The sequence below is a fragment of the Acinonyx jubatus genome, chromosome F2 (genome assembly GCF_027475565.1).
Source record: "Acinonyx jubatus isolate Ajub_Pintada_27869175 chromosome F2, VMU_Ajub_asm_v1.0, whole genome shotgun sequence".
Lineage (NCBI taxonomy): Eukaryota > Metazoa > Chordata > Mammalia > Carnivora > Felidae > Acinonyx > Acinonyx jubatus.
The window spans coordinates 37,348,593-37,368,058 of record NC_069394.1 but is presented as its reverse complement, the minus strand read 5'-3'; the positions used below and the strand labels follow the sequence as shown (position 1 = coordinate 37,368,058).

At 35.1% G+C, this 19,466-nt stretch overlaps 1 protein-coding gene across 7 annotated transcripts in view; it reads left to right on the top strand.

The window, feature by feature from the left end:
* The window catches only part of VPS13B (vacuolar protein sorting 13 homolog B), a 794,855-nt gene that overhangs the window by 511,753 nt on the left and 263,636 nt on the right, over positions 1-19,466 (top strand). For all 7 annotated transcript variants that reach the window (XM_053208413.1, XM_053208414.1, XM_053208412.1 and 4 more), the window contains exons 32-33: positions 9,695-9,821; positions 12,167-12,310. In XM_053208413.1, coding sequence (XP_053064388.1) covers positions 9,695-9,821; positions 12,167-12,310 — 271 coding nt within the window. The remainder of the gene's footprint in view (positions 1-9,694; positions 9,822-12,166; positions 12,311-19,466) is intronic.

The window sequence follows — 19,466 nt, the reverse complement described above, 5'->3', positions numbered from 1 at the left end:
TAGTTTAATTTTGTTTTCATTTCCCTTGCCTTAGGAGACATACCTAGAAAAATGTTTCTATAGCCAATATCAGAGAGATCACTGCCTGTGTTCTCTTCTAGGATTTCTTATGGTTTTATGTCTCACATTTAATTCTTAGGTCCATTTTGAGTTTATTTTTGTGTATGGTGTAAGAAAGTGGTCCACTTCATTCTTCTGCATGTTGCTGTTCATTTTTCCCTACACCATTTACTGAAGAGACTATCTTTCCCCATTGTATATTCTTGCCTCCTTTGTTGTAGATGGGTTTATTCCTGAGCTTTTTTCTCTGTTCCATTGATCTATGTGTCTTTTTTTGTGCTGGCACCATACTGATTTGGTTACTACAGCTTTGTAATACATATTGAAATCTGTAATTGTGATCCATACAGATTTGTTCTTTTTTCTCAAGATTGCTTTGACTATTGAGGTTCTTTTGTGGTTCCATACAAATTTTATTATTATTTGTTGTAGTTCTGTGAAAAATGCTGTTGGTACTTTGATAGGGATTGCACTGAATCCAAAGATTTCTTTGGATAGTATGCACATTTTAACAGTATTCATTCTTCCAGGGTGCCTGGGTGGCTCAGTCGGTTAGGTGTCCAACTTCGGCTCAGGTCATGATCTTGCGGTCTGTGAGTTCGAGCCCTGCGTCAGACACTGTGCTGACAGCTCAGAGCCTGGGGCCTGTTTCGGATTCAGTGTGTGTGTGTGTGTGTCTCTCTCTCAGACCCTCCCCCGTTCATGCTCTCTCTCTGTCTCAAAAATAAATAAACATTAAAAAACAATATTCATTCTTCCAATCCATGACCCTGGACTATCTTTTCATTTGTTTGTATCTTCTTTAATTTCTTTCATTAGCGTTTTATAGTTTTCAGAATACAGATCTTTTACCTCCTTGGTTAAGTATTTTATTCTTTTTGGTGATTTATACCTATGCTTTATTCTGTGTTTTATGGGTTTAGCTCTTATAGCTGGATTGTTGATTCATTTTGAGGAGTTTTTGTTTGTTTGTTTTTATATATGGTACAAAATAAAAGTTCAACTTTCTTCTTTTGCATGTGCATATACAGTTGTGCCAGCACCATTTGTTGAAGAGACTCTTCATTCCCCATTGAATGGTCTTGCCATGCTGTTGAAAATTAAGACTTAGAACAACCATTAAATGCATAGAATGTCTTTTACACTAGAGAAACAAAACGAAATAATTTCTGATATGTGTCCATCCCTTATAGGTCTCATTGTCCAATCAAAGAGTTGATAGTTAAATTACCTATTAGAGTGCAGTGAGTGAAGTACACTGGTAGATGTAAATATAGGATGTTTAGGATTACAGAAAAGCCACATCAAAATCAGAATAAATACATTCCATGTACATAGGACATCTTGGGCTAACAGATGTGACAGACACTTAAACAATAAATCTAATACTGACATAGATACAAAATAGGACATTTAAAGAAATGAATGATGAACTCTATGGGTAGGTTTTCAGGGATGGTTTCAGAGTACACAGCTTCTGAATTTGTTTCCAGAGTACGGGTGACAGGAGTGGAGAGGGGCCATTTTGAACTAAGAAAGCAATAGACCCACAGGCTAGGAGTATGAAAACGTGGCATATTTTATCACTTCTGAATACCCAGTACTTAATATTATACTTGGCACATAATAGGAATATATTAAAGATTTGAGTGAATTAATGAAAGATTGAAGATTAGATGATTATGTAGAGCTAGCAGATCAGGTGGCCCTGAATGTTTCTGAGAGATATTGATTCAAATGAAGACGGAACTTTAGACCTGATGTACTTTGTAGTGCTGATTAATCTTGATAGAAATATAAACAGAACCTTAATGTGATTATATTTTTGTTTTTCAGTAGGTATTACAGGTAAAATTCAAAACATATAAAAAAATATTCACTGACGAATAACTTGCTCCCTCCCCTGGCCAATATTAAATAATAACCTTTACGATGGTTTTCATTCATTCCTTCTGAGTACGTTACTCGGCTTCTGTCTTTAGTCAAAATGTGTTTCTATGTGTATGTTGGGAGAAGGGAATTTATACATAAAAATTATCACATTTTAAAATGTGTAGATCTTCTAAAACCCCAGTTTTTCAGCTGAGGGGATACATTAGGATTCAGTCAAGGCAGCAGAACCATTATAAGTATTATAGCACAAGGGATTTATTGTAGGAATAAGGTCTTACTCAATTGTGGAAGAAGCTGTGAATTAAGGATCTAAAGACAGTGGATCAGAGACATGTCCCCAGGCATGTCCAGCCACTGGAGGGACCCCTGGAGGCTGGTAGACAAGTCCATGGGAGCATTGCCTCTGTTTCTGGGAGTAAGCCTGCAGTTGTTGTTAGTCTGCAGGGCCAGTGGTCAGGAAAAAGAGCCAGTCACAGAACCGAGAAGAGGGAAGACAAGCTGGAATCTGCCAGCACCTCTGAATTTTACTGTATTTTAAAAAGCATGACTTTCAGAGAATATTGGCCAGTATTTGTTTCATTTACACCTCTAAATCTCATGCAGTTTTCTCTCTAAACTCTGAACCATTCTTGGCAAGTTGTTACAGAACAGAACCACTACAAGAGACAGTTTCAGGAGGTTCCTTGCCTTGTGCAATGTCACTTAAAAGTAGAGCTAAGTATAGAACCCTGGTTTGCTACCTCTTCCTCAACTGCTTTTCTTATACTCAGCGCTCTGACCCCTTACACTTGGGCTAAAGTTCATTGTTAGTTAATCACTTTTTCTTTTTCTCTCAGCAACCATTTTTACTGTGTCTGGGCTTATTTTATAACCTGAGGAAATGAAGTGCTGAGAACTCAAATAACGTACTGATGTCTGCCATATGCAGGTTACACATCTAGTCACTATTGCCATTTTACATGGGAATTAGTGCTTCGAGGTGTGTAAGGGGGGGGGGGGGGTGGGTGGGAAATGGTGGCTTTTCTTCCTTACATATTGGCCAAGGATGTCCTTGGCAAGCTGAGAGGGTAGCATGGAGATAAAAGGACAGATCTGTCTTGGCCAGTCTCATTCTTTGTTTCTTATTATAGTTACTGACAGATGAGTTGGTAATCAGAAAATATTTAAATTGAATATAATCATCATAATAGTAGATCATAAAATTTTAAAACTCTCTGTAATGTCAATTAATTTGTGGTCATGTTAAAGCTCCCAACATCATAATTGTTGCATATATGAATATAAGTAATAATTCCTTGGTCCAAAGCCTTAATATTCAGATTTCCCTCCTTCAACATTTTGTTTAATAAGAGAAGGATCCAAACAAGATTACATCAACATTTACTTAAAACTATATGAACAGGGGCACCTGGGTGGCTCAGTCGGTTGAGTGTCCAACTCTTGATTTCGACTCAGGTCATGATCTCATGCTTTATAGGATCAAGCCCTATTTCGGGCCCTGTACTGACTGCATAGAGCCAGCTTGGGATTCTCTCTCTCGTTTCTCTCTGTCCCTCTACCATTCATGCACGCTCCACACCCCCCCCCCCGAAATAAACATTTTCTTAAGTATATGTATAACACATAACTTTCAGTATTATCCAGTATTATTCTGTGAAAACTCCATGTGGTACATCAGTGCATAGTATTAAAGCTTTAAAAATGCAATAAAATAACAAATTCCCCAATCATTTTTCCCTTGGTGGATTCCCATTTATATCCTCAGTTTCAGGTGTCCTTTTCTTTGAGAAACTTCCAGCAGTCCCCCTGACTTTCCCTCCTCCATGAAGTTTTATTTTGAAGTTTTTCCTTGGAAAAAGAGCTATCAAGTAGAATTACATGCAAGAGTTCCACACTACAGATACAAACAACTGGAAACTAACCAGAGCTACTGACTGACAATTGAACATCTCAGTAAAAGTGAATTGTTAATATTTCAATATACATATGCTCATAAGACCTTCTTTTAGAGGCCGAAATAAATGTGATCTCAATAAATTGTGATCTCAATCACAAATATATAAACCATAGTTTTGATTTGTTTGTTTGGATGCAGGTAATTTTTGTGTTTTTTTGGTTTGGTTTTTAGAGAATGAGAACATTGTAACATTTAATTTTGCCAAAATAAAATTTTACTAGCATTTTATTTAAATGTCCCTTAAAAATTATCCTCATTTTGAGTTGTAGTTCTTGAAGCATTATTCAGATATTTTATATGTCTTTACAAGTTAATTAGGTCCCCGACTGAAAGTTTTGACACCTGTTTTTTCCTTACCATTTTACTTCTCCTACCTTATGATTGTTTTTAATTATTTTTTCAGCTAACCTGAGCTGCTCGCATCCAACTCTGCCATTGTATTCCCAGCACCTAGCAGAGGGCCTGACATAATAGTGGACTCTCAGTCCATGTTCTCAAAATTTCACACAGCCATAGATGCCAAGAGAATGATATGGCAGTATACTAGGATAAAAGCCCCTGGGAAATTTATTTACATTAGGGCTCGGGGAAGGCCTGATCTAATACCCAATGACAAGAATGAGCTATCCATGCAAATAACCGTGGACTGCTTGTGCCAAGTGTTCTGGCAGGGCAGAGACCTGTGATTGGGAATCAGTGTTGCACACTTAAGGATCATGACTAGCTGAGAGGAAAGGAATAATAGGTAGAGTTTGGGGTAGGGAAGAGACTATATTATGAATGGTTTTATACATCAGTGGCAGTTTGGATTTTATCTTTATTGCATTAGAAAGTCACTGGATAGTGTTCCTCTTGGGGAAAAGACCCAAAACACTAAAATAGGGTTTAAACTCTTTATTATATATTTTGTTTTTAAAGTTACTGTAGAACTCAAATTATCCTGAAGAACTCTCTATCTAAAAATAAGAGGAATCTCTACAAATAAGTACAGTTAACCAACTGATAACAAATAGTTTTCCAGTTATCATATTTTTAGGATAAATGTCTGTGATTATTTTTTATATTGAAGAATGTCCACTATAAGGGATTATCTCAGTTGATTAGTAGAACAAGACTTAAGTATCTTCTGGTCAGGCATCTTTTGTCCAAAGCTCAGCTGTAATGCCATACCAAGAAAGTCTTCGTGTTGAATAAAAAAACTGTTCACTGAACACATAGACCATCTAGAACTTTTTATTCTTTTTAGTGGAATATTTTGGAAACATCAACACCATTTTTCCTACTTATGGTTTTTCATAATATACAATTTTTGAAATGGGGCTCTTAAATTGCAGTACTATTTCCCACAGAATTAGTCAAGAATGAATGGAAGATGGGCAGAAGAACCTTAGGATAAATTGGCTGAGCCGGGAAAAATGACCATAGCCTTCCTAAACATATATTTTCATGTATGCATGTGGCATATACTTATGCCATCTTGTGTACTGATAATTTCAGAGAATGATTCTTTTCCATATTTATAATCTCTTCCCAGAGATTGACTGAATAGCTTTTGCTAACTTAGATGATTACTTTACTGTTACTTGTTTAGCACTTTATAATTGCCCAATTGTTTTTACCCTCACACAGGGTTTAATATATTTCCACGGGTTTAATCCTGTATGTTAGATAACAGGTGGAAATCACTATTCCATTTCCTTGTTTTTTATGGGCAGTGTGGAAATACATTAAATCACTGTTTTAGTATACTAGAGAAATATTTCTTCTACACCTCTCCTAACCTCATATTCCCTAGCATGCTATAGATAATCTGTTTTCTCTGTTTGCTATCTTTTTTTCATAATAGGTGATCACCTGTTTCACCAGGAGATGTCTGATGGTGGATTTTATTGTATTTATCTGAACCAGGACTCATTGTGCTTCCTGAATCTGTGGTTTCTTATATATCATCAGTTCTGAAGAACTCTCAGCTATTAACTCTTTGCTGTTGTCTCTTTTCCTTACTTTCTATTCTCTCTTTTTGGAATACCAATTAAATATGTTGGACCTACCCCTCTACGTCTCTTTTCTTTTAAACTTGCCATTTTAAAATTTAAGTTAGTACATTTCCTGGAATTTTCTCAAATCTGTATTCTAGTTGATTAATTTTTTCTTGAGCTACGTGTAAAATGTTATTTGCCACATCTACTGTATATTTCATTTTAGTGACTGTATTTTGCATTTCTGGAAGTAGTATTTGTTTTTCAAATCTATTTTGACTCTTGATAATACCTTGGTTTTTTACTCCTCAGTTTTATTCTATCCAGTATGTATTTAATAATTTTAAGCATTTATTTATTTATTTATTCATTTATTATTTTTTAAACAATACAAATTTATTGAGTTGTTCATATGGTGATTTCATTATCAGAAGTTCTTGGTAATGAATTTGATAATGGGGTTGAATTTTCCTCTTGCTAATAAAGAATAATTTGTGGGTGGGGGTATATAAAATAATCTGTTCAGGAGCTTGTCTTTAGTGGTCTTTGTCCCTGAGAATCCTTTTTGTCTATTTGAGGGCGTGTTTTCCAGACAGGTTTTACATGCATCTATTTCTGACAGATGTCCCAGGGTTATGAAAAGTCTGATTCCAGTTTTATATAAATAATTCAGAATGGGTATTCCTAAACCAGTACGGTAATATAAATTACAGCTACCAAACACACATGAGGGATTTCCCATTATTTTTCATCTTCTGGGGAGATCTCTGTTTTTTCAACAAGCTCTCTTGCCAATATAGTCATATTTTCTCATTCTTCTCTATTTCTGATACAAAATGCTTTCTCAAACCTTTAAGGGCCCCAGATCTAGGTAGACAGCTCATTTAAAAACCTTTCCCTCTGAGTGAAGTCACATGATATTTTATATGAGGATTTTAAGATACAAAACAGATGAACATAAGGGAAGGGAAGCAAAAATAATATAAAAACAGGGAGGGAGACAAACATAAGAGACTCTTAAATATGGAGAACAGAGGGTTACTGGAAGGGTTGTGGGAGGAAGGAGGGACTAAGTGGGTAAGGGGCATTAAGGAATCTACTCCTGAAATCATTGTTGCACCATATGCTAACTAACTTGGATGTACATTTAAAAAATAAATTAAAAATTTTTAAAAATCTTTCCCTATTTGGGATGTAAGGATTAGCCTGTTGCCTCTATATGGCCATGGGAAAAAAAAAAATCTGTTCCCTGCTACATCTGAAACTAATATAATATTGGATGTCAACTATACTTAAATAGTAAATATTTTTTTATCTATTTCAAGTTTTTATTTAAATTTTAGTTGACATATGGTGTAATATTAGTTTCAGGAGTAGAATTTAGTGATTAATCACTTACATATAACACCCAGAGCTCATCACAAGTGCCCTCCTTACTGTCCATCACCCGTTAGGCCGTGTCCCCACCCATCTCCCAGTCTGTTCTGTACAGTTAAGAGTCTCTTACAGTTTACCTCCCTCTCTTTTTTCTTTCCCTTTTCCGTATATTTAAGAAACAAAACAGATGAGTATAGGGGAAAGGAATAGTAAAAAAAAAAATAATAATAATAATCTATTCTCTTGATTTAGAGTGGCTAAAACCCTGAAGTCAATAACAATGTCAGTTAATAATTTGAGTTTCACTTGCCGTTTTTGTTATTTTATTTATTTTATTTTTTAAGTTTATTTATTTTTGAGAGAGTTGGGGAGAGGCAGAGAGAGAGACACACACACACACAGAATCCGAAGTAGGCTCCATGCTCCAAGTTCTAGGCACAGAGCCCAGTGCAGGCTCAAACCTACAAACTGTGAGATCATGACCTGAGCCAAAGTTGGACACCCAACTGACTGAGCTACCCAGGCTCCCCCCCCCCGCCTTTTGTTATTGTAAATCCTGTGCACTTATCTAGTAAAATATTGGCAGAATTTAATTCTCTTAATTATTTTTTCAGTAGTTATTTCTTTTGAAGTATTTCAATCTATAAAAATTTTTAATGACTTAAAAAATATGTATCATTACCTCAAAGACAAGAAATAACACAAAATTAAAGTTAACATTATGTTAACAGAAAAGTTATAGTTTTATAATAAAGGACTGTTGACTTACTGATTTTTTTTTATATTTTAAGGTCATAGGTCTTTCATATGTTGTGTTACTGATTTAATTTATCACATGATGGGGAAAAATATGATCTGTATAAGTACTCTTTTTTCCCATTGGGTGTTTTAGTTAATATTTGCTCTTATTTGGTTCCCTGCCATCTTTTCCATTTTAAGGTATTTTTAATACATCATATATTTAAACACTCCCTTATGAGAGCACATCAGATGTTACATGTTTCTCACATTGGCCATTTTATGGAACTTGAGCTATTAAGCTCTAATTATGGTGTCTCTCAGGATCACAGCCTTTCCTCTGTATTCACAGATTTTAATGTTTCTTCCTGTTACCCTCCATTCAGCAGAACTCCTAATTCTTTAAAATTGACTTTCTTGAAATCCAATACTTATGTGTCACAAAACCGGATGATCCAATTTGCTTTTTTGGCAGACACCATGTAAAACTCTGCCCATTGCAAAATTGAACAAATGATACTAGAACTTTCTATTTTCTAGACTACTCTGGTAGAAAAGGATATAGAAAGACTTGAGGGTTATATGAGATTTGTCATGAGATAATTTATGCTAGTTCTCTGATCTCAGCTTTATCACTTTATAAGTGAATAACAGAGACATATTTATAAGGAATATTAATTTAATGGTTCCAAAGAACTTTTGAGATAGAGCTTGCTGGTAAAACGTAGAACTGTGTGTGTGTGTGTGTGTGTGTGTGTGTGTGCGCGCGCACACACATATGCATATATATATATACACACACACACATATATATTTCATAAAAAGAAAACTTAGAAAATGGACTGTGGACTTGAAGAACTGTACTAGCATAAGCTTTAGTTTCTCAATCTTTTCCAGTTTCATCTTCTACCATGTATGTAGTACTCCTTTGAAATTATTAGCAATTTAATGTAGGTAGAAGAGTAGAAATTTTGTGCTAAGTAACTGATCACAGGTGAGAATGTGTAAAGAAGAATTAAAATAGAGGCCAAATGCTGCTCCACTATCAGGCCCTGTTGTGTAACTCTGGTTTCCACTAGGTGGCCTTAGCCTAGCCTCTGATCCTCATTTCCTCATAGGTAATATGGGGTTAGTAATAGTTTTTACTTTCCACAGATGGTTATTGTGAAGAAGCATTCAGTATCAAAGTCACAAAAGCTGTTTCATGAACTGTATATACAGTAATAATCCATGAACTTAGTTCTTAGAACTTGAAAAAAGGAGGTCATTCAGAGATTAAGAGGATATACTTGTGAACCTCATAAGGTTGGAATGGTGGCAGTTGTCAACCAGAAGGTCAGAAATACTAAAAATAGGAAATTAAAAATTATCACCAAAGAGTAAGGTTATTATTGACAACAATACATACTAAGTTATTTGCAAGAACAAAAGGAATTAAAAACAAATTTATTTGTTGAAAGGATAGGACTAATGAAATTAATTGCATCCAAATTTCTCAATAATTTTTTCCTTTTATCAATCTGAGGTAAAGAATTGAAGTTGTAAAACTGTGACTGTAAAATTTACAACTAAGCACTCTCAAAATAATAATGTAATGTAATGTTTGCAGTGCAAAGACTTGTATAACTTTAATGAAAAATATCCCTGAAAAAAAATGAAATGGCTAATCATTTTTTACTTTGTCTTTTAGCATACGGCGGCATCAAGAAAGAAGAGCAATTTTAACGCCCATTTTAACAGATTTTTCTGTCCGAATAACTGGAGCACCTGCTATCATTTTCACCAAAATAATTTCTCCAGAAAATATGCACACTGAGGTTAGAATTTTATTTAGGTTTTATTTCAGTCTATGTAATGGAGTAGCTTCTCTTTGTAAGTTAGGGATTTTCTTAGTTTTAGTGTACAGGATGTCAAACTGCTTATTATTAATAAGTTACTATAACCAGAAATTATTGAGTACTTTCTAGTGCTGTTTAGTTATTGCTTTTCATGTAGTTATTCATAACTACATCAAATCCTCATAATTCTGAGGATTTATAACTACATTCAATCCTCATAATAATCCAGTTAACTCCTTCTATCCTCATTTTATAGATGAGGGAATTGAAGCCTAGAGAGGCTGACTCAAATAACTTGTCCATATTTTCACAAGTAGTAAGTAGCAGAGCATGCATGGTATGAACCCAACTGGTCTGACTCCAAACCATACACTCCTGACCCTGACCTCTACAACCTCCTCCTGCTTTCCAGTGAAAGCAACAACGTTGACAGTGTTCTCATGGATTACTTCACATGGAAAATTGTACATGGATTACCTTAGTCTTCACAACATCCTTGTGAAATAGATATTACTAGTATCCATATTTTTAGTTAATGTTTATTTGTTTTTGAGAGAGAGAGCGTGAGTGGGGTGGGGTAGGGTCAGAGAGAGAGGGAGACACAGAATCCAAAGCAGGCTCCAGGCTCTGAGCTGGACTCAAACTCACGAACCGTGAAATCATTACCTGAGCCGAAGTTGGATGCTTAAGCGACTGAGCCACCCAGGTGCCCCTACTAGTATTCGTATTTTATGGATCCAGAAACTAAGATCAAAAGAGATTAGGTAACTTAACCAATGTTACTAGCCAGTTACTGGTGGATCCAGATTTCAAGTCTGATCACTATGGTATACTGCCTCTATGCTTAGAATAGAAATATAAGAATAATGTGGTCCATCATAATTTTAAAAGTATTCTTCACAGAAATTTATGTTATGCTAAAAACCTAAACTCTTCGATCATTCACAGTTAGAGGCAGTTATGAAAAGTTCAGAAAAATTAAGTAAAGATTAAATATATTAATCTAAGCTAATAAAACCTCACATTCATTTTCTGAGTTTTTAAAAATAATATTTTTATAGATGTTGTTTATTTGATGTTTATAATTGCCCTGTAGGGAAAGCTAGGTTAGGTATAGTATCTTTTCTTATCCACAAAAAAATGTATAAAAATTCAGTAGGTCTACAAATATCTTATTTAGTAACACAGTTGATTTAAAGTACATGAATTTATTTCTTTTCATCATTACTTGAGGAATAAAATTTCTACCTATAATTAGTAAAAGCAGGGAACTTGTGGGAGTAAAAGTTATTTAACCCAAAAAAAAAAAGGAATATTCATTCCCGACTTGCTGTTCTTTATGGCTGTATTAAAATCTACTCTAAGCTCTGTAGTTTGCATTTGGACCAGTCATAAGTCTCCTTTAAGTCCGTTCCCTTGGATGACACTAATAAGGATAAGGTTCGGTGGACGTTTCCAAGCATTCAAACATTGTCCACATTCGCTTCATGACAAGAGGCAGAACTTCTCCTTATTAAGTGAAGCTTCTGGATTGCTTTTCACTTCTTTCTTCCTTTCCTGAATGGCTTTCCAACAATGAATGTTCAAATGACTCAAGTTATGCAGAACAGCATCAGTTAAGTGGTAGACATCTACCTAATGCTGCCAAGATCTTAGCAGCTTGAAAAAGTGAAAGTAATTAGTCTAGCTATCTTTGGCTTCAGCACTCTCTTTTGTTATATATCATTTGGAGGGTATACTTTGGAGGAGACTCAGAACATACCACTTGTAACTGTAATTGCTTGCCTACAATTGCCTGTTTATATCTGTCTGCCCAACTAGATTGTAACCTCCTCAAGAGCAAGTTGCCATTTAAAGCCAATCTATTTTTTGTGGTATCCCTAGCAGTCTACCATAGTGCATGTTACTTAGGAGATGCTCAGTAAATATTTGTTAGTTTGAATGAATGAACAAGATTATGCTAAAGAATTACATCATCTCTTACATATGGAAATGATAGTTTGAGGTATGAAAAAGCCAAATGTATATGAAATGGTAAAAAATTAGTGTTTGTGTTGTTAGTTTGTTTCCCTGCAACTAGTGCACAGCCCAGTGCACAGCGGGACCTCATAAATGTTTATTAAATTATTCCATTAAACTCTGTTGAGTGCCTACGCTGTCCATTTCTGCTATTCTCATTAACATATGAACTTGAGTCCCAGGAGAATTCATCAACGTTGTAGAGGTCAAATAAGTAAGAATGATAAATTATCATCTAATGGCGATCATGTATCTTTATCTGTATTCAGTTTTTTGTTTTTGTTTTTGTTTTTTGCCCCTTTCAGGAGATTTTAGTGTGTGGCCATTCCTTGGAAGTGAATATAACCACAAACCTGGACTTCTTCCTAAGTGTGGCTCAAGTTCAACTCTTACATCAGTTAATAGTAGCAAATATGACTGGACTGGAACCATCAAGCAAGGCCACAGAGGTAACTGTTACCTGATTTTGATTAGTCTTACTGCATTTGTGCCAACTTTATATTCATAATAGGAAAACTATAATTAAATGCTTTCTGCTAATTATTCTATATTTAATTTTATTCAAAATATGGTCATAAATTATATTGGATTGGTGTTCTCTGTTTTTGAAATTTGTTTGGTCTCTCTTTGCCTATCATGTACCTTTGCAGAATTGTTGTGGCTTAGCCTCAGAAAAGCCTCTGTTAAAATATATGATTTTAGTATCCTGCTGCAGTTTTTTAAAAAAGTACAACACAAGAAACCTGGTGTAGCTTTCACTTACTCAGATACATTACAGGGATAGGGCCTCTTTTGGAAGTGAACTTTGTAATCGCACTATGGGAATATCTTCAATAAATAACTTCTAAAGCATTCATTTCCCATGCTCAGTGAAGAATGGATGCAATCATAAAAGTTGAATGCCTGCCTAGAATTTTAATTTTGATCCGGTGTTGGTTGGAAGCCTGCTTTGTAACCACAAAGCATGTCAGTGTGAAACAAAGAAAGCTTCTTATTAGATGCTTCTCAAGATATATTTTCTTTCTTTTTTGTTTCCATACTTCTGTAATCCTATCTGTACTTAGGGTACATCTCCTATAAAAATTCAAGTCAAGAAATCATTTACCTGTGAAAAAGACATTGGTTTTATTTTTGTCAAGAGATACACCGAAGACTCATAAGTTCTGTTTATTAAAAAGGGAGGGAAGGAAGAGGTGTTCACTGAGAGCTACTTGATGCTAGGCAGTGTGCCAGGCATTTTCAGGTAAGTTGAGCATATTATCACAACCATCTTGTGAGATTGATATGGGCATTATTAACATTTTACATATAAGGCTCAGAGATGGTAAGTGACCTGCCTGAAATCATTCATGCATAGCTAAAGCATGGTGGAACTGAGATTTTAATTTAAGTCTTTCAAGTCAGTGCTCTTTCCATTCTACCACAGTTTGTGTACTATAACTATTAGTCTATCAGTCTTCTTTATTTAAAAAAAAAATATTTCAAAATGATAAAGCTGTAAATTTTTATAAATGAAGATTCTCTAACTAGACTGTCTTTTACCATCCATGATTTCTGTTTGCTCAGTATCTTTCTTAAAAGGTCTGTAGAGCTGGGGCTCCTGGGTGGCTCAGTCAGTTAAATGTCTGACTTTGGCCTAGATCATGATCTCACTATTCCTGAGTTCAAGACCCACATCGGGTTCTGTGCTGACAGCTCAGAGCCTGGAGCCTGTTTCAGACTCTGTTTCTCCTTCGCTCTCTACCCCTCCCGCACGCTGTGTTTGTCTCTCTCTCAAAAATAAACATTAAAAAAGGGCAGGGGGGCTGAAGAGCTATGTGGTCTCTAAAACATCAACTTTTTTCTAATATATATTAGACAGTCTATAAGGATATAATTATATGACTTGAAAATAAATAGAGCAAAAGATATTTTCCCATGGCATTTTCGATGAAGTCCTTGAAGAAAGTACGGTTGGAAACAATATTTAAAAAAATTTTTTTTGAATGTTTATTTATTTTTGAGAGGGAGAGAAAGAGCATGAGCAGGGGAGGGGCAGAGAGAGAGGGAGACAGAGAATCCGAAGCAAGCTCCAGGCTCCAAGCTGTCAGCACAGAGCCCAACGCGGGGCTCAAACTCTCGAGCTGTGAGATTATGACCTGAGCCAAAGTCGGACGCTCAACCAACTGAGCCACCCAGGTGCCCCATGGAAACAATATTTTACATTCCTATATTATTTGTGCTAAGTTTGTGAATCTCTCACTCATATCAGTAAAACCAAATTCATAGATTTCTGATGTGTTTTAGGAATTTATACAACTTAGCAAATTTGTCATTAACTCTTTATCTACTTTGGGCAGTTATGAATAAAACTATAAATATTCATCTTCAGACTTTTGTGTGGACAGAAGTTTTCAATTCCTTTGGGTAAATAGAAAGGAGTGTGATTGCTGGATCATATGGTCAGAATATATTTGGTTTTATTAAAAAAAAAGAAAAAGAAAAAAAGAAAACCAGCAAACTGTCTTCGAAAGTAGCTTATACCATTTTGCCTTCCCACTGGCAATGAAAGAGAGTTCCTGTTGATACACATTCTCGCTAGCATTTGGTGTTGTCAGTGGTCTAGATTTGGGCATTCTATTAGATGTGTAATGGTGTCTTTTGTTGTTTTAATATTCATCTCCCTGATGATCTATGAAGTAGAGCATCTTTTCGTATGCTTATTTTCCATCTGCATATCTTCTTGAGTGAAGGGTCTGTAAAGTCTTTGGCTCATTTTTTAATTGGGTTGTTTCCTTACTGTTGAGTTTTAAGAGTTTCTTTGTATATTTTGGATAACAGTCCTTCATCAAATGTGTCTTTTGCAAATATTTTCTCCTAGTTTATGGCTTTTTTTCCCCTAATTCCCTTGATATTGTCTTTCACAGAGCTGAAGTTTTTAATTTTAATAATTTTTTCATGGATCGTATCTGTAGTGTTGGATCTAAAAAGGCGTCACCATACCCAAGATCATCTAGGTTTTCTCTTATGTTATTTTCTAGGTCTTATAGTTGTGTGTTTTACATTAAGTCTATAGTCTCAGTCTTGAGTTCGTTTTTGTGAAGGGGATAAGGTCTGTATGTAGATTCATTTTTTTTTACATGTGAATGTCTAGTTTTTCCAGCATCATTTGTTAAAGAGACTGTCCTTTGCTCCATTGTATTCCCTTTGCTCCTTTGTCAAAGGTCATTTGACTGTATTCATGAGGGTCTATTTCTGGGCTATCTGTTGTGTTCCATTGACCTTTTTGTCCATTCTTTCACCAATACCATGCTGTCTTGATTGCTGTAGCTTCATAGTAAGTCTTAAAGTATGGCAGTGTCAGTTCCCCCAACTTTGTTCTTCTCCTTCGCTATTGTAGAAGCTATTCTGTCTCTTTTGCCTCTTCACATAAACTTGAGAATCAGTTTGCCAATAGCCATGAAATAACTTCCTGGAATTTTTACTAGGATTGCATCAAATCTATAAATCAAGTTAAGAAATGACATCTTGACAATATTGAGTCTTCCTGTCCATGAACACAGAATATCTCTCCACTTATTTAATTCTTTTATTTTGTTCATCTGAGTTATATAGTTTTCCTATTTATATCTTGTATATATTTTGTTAGATTTATACCTAAGTGTGCCATTTTTGGTATGCTACTGTAAATGCTATTGCGCTTTTAATTTTAAATTCCACTCGTTAATTGTTGGTGTACAGAAATGTAATATAATTGATTTTTGCATATTAACCTTATATCCTGCAACCTTGCTGTAATCACTTACTCATTCCAAGAGTTTTTATGTGAATTCTTTCAGATTTTCTACATAGACAATCCTGCCATCTGTGAACAAAGATCGTTCTTTTTTCCTAATCTATAATACTTATATGTCCTTTTCGTGCCTTATTGTACTAGAAGGAACTTCCAGTATGTTGAAAAATAGTGGTGAAAGAGGACATCCTTGACTTCTACCTGATCTTAGTGGAAAAGTTTCAAGTTTCTCACTCTAGGTTTTTTGTAGATGTTTATCAAGTTGAGGCCATTTCTCTCTGTTCCTAGTTTACTGAGAGTTTTTATCATGAATGGGTTTGGATTTTGTCAAGTACTTTTGATGCATCTATTCATATGATCATTTGATTTTTCTTTTCTAATTTGTTGATGTGATGGATTACATTAATTGAGTTTTAAATGTTAAATGAGCCTTGTATACTTGGGATAAATCTCAGTTAGTATAGTATATAATTCTTCTTATGCATCGTGGATTATATTTACTAATAATTTGTTGAAGATTTTTGTGTCTTTATTCATGAGAGATAGTGATCTGTAGTTTCTTTTGCATGTGATCTCTTTTTCTGGTTTTGATATTAGGGCAATGCTGGCCCCATAGATTGAGTTAGGAAATACCTCTTCTGCTTCTGTCCCCTGAAAGACATTGTACAGAATTGGTATAATTTCTTCCTTAAATATTTGCTAGAAATCAGTGACTCCACCTAGGCCTGATGATTTCTTTTTTGGAGGTTATTAATTATTGTTTAAGTTTCTTTAACAGATATAGGGCTATTCAGACCTGTTTTTTCTTGTATGAATTTTGTCTGATTGTCTTTCAAGTTATTGGTCCATTTCCTTGAAATGGTCATCAAATGTGTGGACATGGAGGTGTTCATAATATTCCTTTATTATCCTCTTAATTTCCATAAGATCTGTAGTGATGTCCCCTCTCTCATTTCTGATACTAGTAGTTTTATTCTCCCCCCACACCCCGCCTTTTTTTTTTTTTTTTAGTTAGCCTGGCTAGAGGCTTTTATTGATTTTTGCTCTAATTATTATTATTTCTTTTCTTCTATTTCATTTGGATGGTGATAATATTTCCAGACAGTCTTTGACAAGGTTTTATTTGAGAGATTAATTTAAAAGTTATTCAAGAATGTGGTGAGTGATTTTTGTTAATAGAGGAAACATCTACACTGTAAACAAAGGGGAAGAAAGATGGACAGACCTTTGGAAATAGAAGTGAAAACAGTGGAACGATCTAAGGATTATTGCTTAAATCAACACTTACTAATTTTGACTGTATGGACAACTAACGCACAAACTTTCAAGTACATAGCTAAAAGAGAAGCACTTCAGGGGTGCCTGGGTGGCTCAGTCAGTTAAATGTTCAACTTCAGCTCAGGTCATGATCTCACAGCTTGTGGGTTCAAGCCCTGCATCAGGCTCATTGCTATCAGTACAGAACCTGCTTTGGATCCCTCTCTTTCTGCCCCTCCCCAGCTCTCTCTCACTATTTCTCTCAAAAATAAATAAAACATTTAAAGAAAAGAGAAGCACTTCAGGCAATAAAATGACCAGCTGATGGTTTAGGCAAATTGCCTCTCATATTGATCAAAACTTTTCCAATATATTTGCTCTGAACAATGTACTCTGGATGGGGTGAGGCCGCTAGATCATTCAGCCTATATTTGTCATTTTTGATTTTTACTGTTCCTTTCTAGTGCTTATGACTTTCATGATTGCTGACTCCTAGAATGTTTCTTTTGTTTAAATTAACCTTTTCTTGTTTCTCTATACATATATTGACAAGCTGAAAAAGAACATAGATAAACTTTTAATATTCAAAAATCCAAAGTGCATTCCATATTTAAAAAGTACATGTCCCTTCATATTCCACTCTATAATTCATGTCTATGATGACAATTAGTTCTATAACACAAGAACAGGAGTGTTATTTGGGTTTCTTACATCCTAGTTCCCTGCCATTTACATGAGGTTGGAGTCAATCTCCTAGATAACTTGATAGTCAAGTCCAAATGTACAATTCTAACTTTTCTCTGGAAATGAAGCTCCACTACTTCTCCTTGATTTCTTTCCCATTGTTTAACAGGGCTGTGGTGATTTACACAATTGGTTTACTCTTTAGAAGATTCTTTGCCTTCTTTCAAGATAACCTTGGTCTCATAAAAGCCAATTTTATTAAAGTGATTATTAGTAGTATAATCATGACATTGATGCAATAAGAATTAACAAGGGTGATTATTTAGTAACATGTACCCATAAATGTCAGGAAATCTTTGAAAGAGAATGTGAATAAACAGAGAACTAAAGATTTTAATTTGTGCAAGTCTGTTTATGGAAGAATAATGCAGGCCATTTTTATATAATAAAAGGGGACTAAAATATCATTACAAGTTTTCCTAAAACGGTTAGTATGCAGGACATTATAAGGAATTATTCAAATACAAAACAGACAAATCCTATCTTTATATCATTTTATTTCAGTTGCTGTCACAGCATAAAGAAAAAAACACAGCATAAAGAAAGATCATTTTGAATCACACTTTGAAGTATTAGACCACTTTAAAGTAAGATGAAAACTGAGTAGTCTGTCTGAATCTGTAAAACCATAAGCAATATAGATAAGATTCTACAACTAGCCTGTTAACTTGAAATGCTTGGTTTATTTTTCATAATGTAATGTTATTTTTATCAAAGTAATACATGAACAACTGTTGCTAAGCGAAATATATCAAAATAGTATCAGTCTGCTTTTTAAAAATGTTTTTTAATGTTTATTTTTGAGAAAGAGAGAGAGAGAGAGAGAGTCAGAGCGTGAGCAGGGGAGGGAGAGATAGCGGGAGACACAGAAACCAAAGCAGGCTCCAGGCTCTGAGCTGTCAGCACAGAGCCTGACACAGGCCTCTAACTCATGAACCACGAGATCATGATCTGAGCCAAAGTCAGATGCTCAACTGACTGAGCTACCCAGGTGCCCCTAAATGTTTTTTCAATGTTTGTTTATTTTTGAGATATATATAGAGAGAGACAGAACATGAGTGAGGGAGGAGCAGAGAGATGGAGACAGAATCTGAAGCAGGTTCCAGGCTCTGAGCTGTCAGCACAGAGCCCAACTTGGGACTCTTGTACAGAATTGGCTCACAAGCCATGAGATCATGACCTGAGCAAGGTTATATATTAACCAACTGAGCCACGCAGGCACCCCTCAAAATACTATCAGTCTCCTAATAACCCCACCTAATCCTGCTTAGCCACTTTTAACTCTTCTGGTATTTATCTCCATATTTCTGAATAAGTGAATAGACTACCATCTCTTGATTTACTCATTTTAGTATTACTTATTCACTTGCTATTTATTGTAGATGCGGAGTCCATCTCTTGACACTTCTTCCACTCTTCCATCTTCCCAGTATTCTCATATCATAATTTTATATCATATTTTTAAAGTCAGTAAGAACTACTTTTATTATAAAGACTATGTAAATATTGTTCATTGTTGAGCAAAGTGATAAAATGTGATTTTATTTTCCTGTGATTGTTTGTCCTAATGTTAATCACTGCCACATTTTTTAATTTGCTCAGGTTTAAAAAAAAAAACTCTACTTCTTTTGTCTTTCTCTCCACCCCACGCCCAAGTCCCACCAATGACTCTACTTAATGCCAACAATTTAATTTTTCACACTCTGCAACTTACAAAATAGTGCCTTTTTCCCCCTCACTCAAAACGATTTTTCCTAAATTCTTCTTTCTTCCTTCTCCACGATGGACTAGTAGTTCTCTGAACGTGCTGCCAATGGACACAAAAGAGTCAG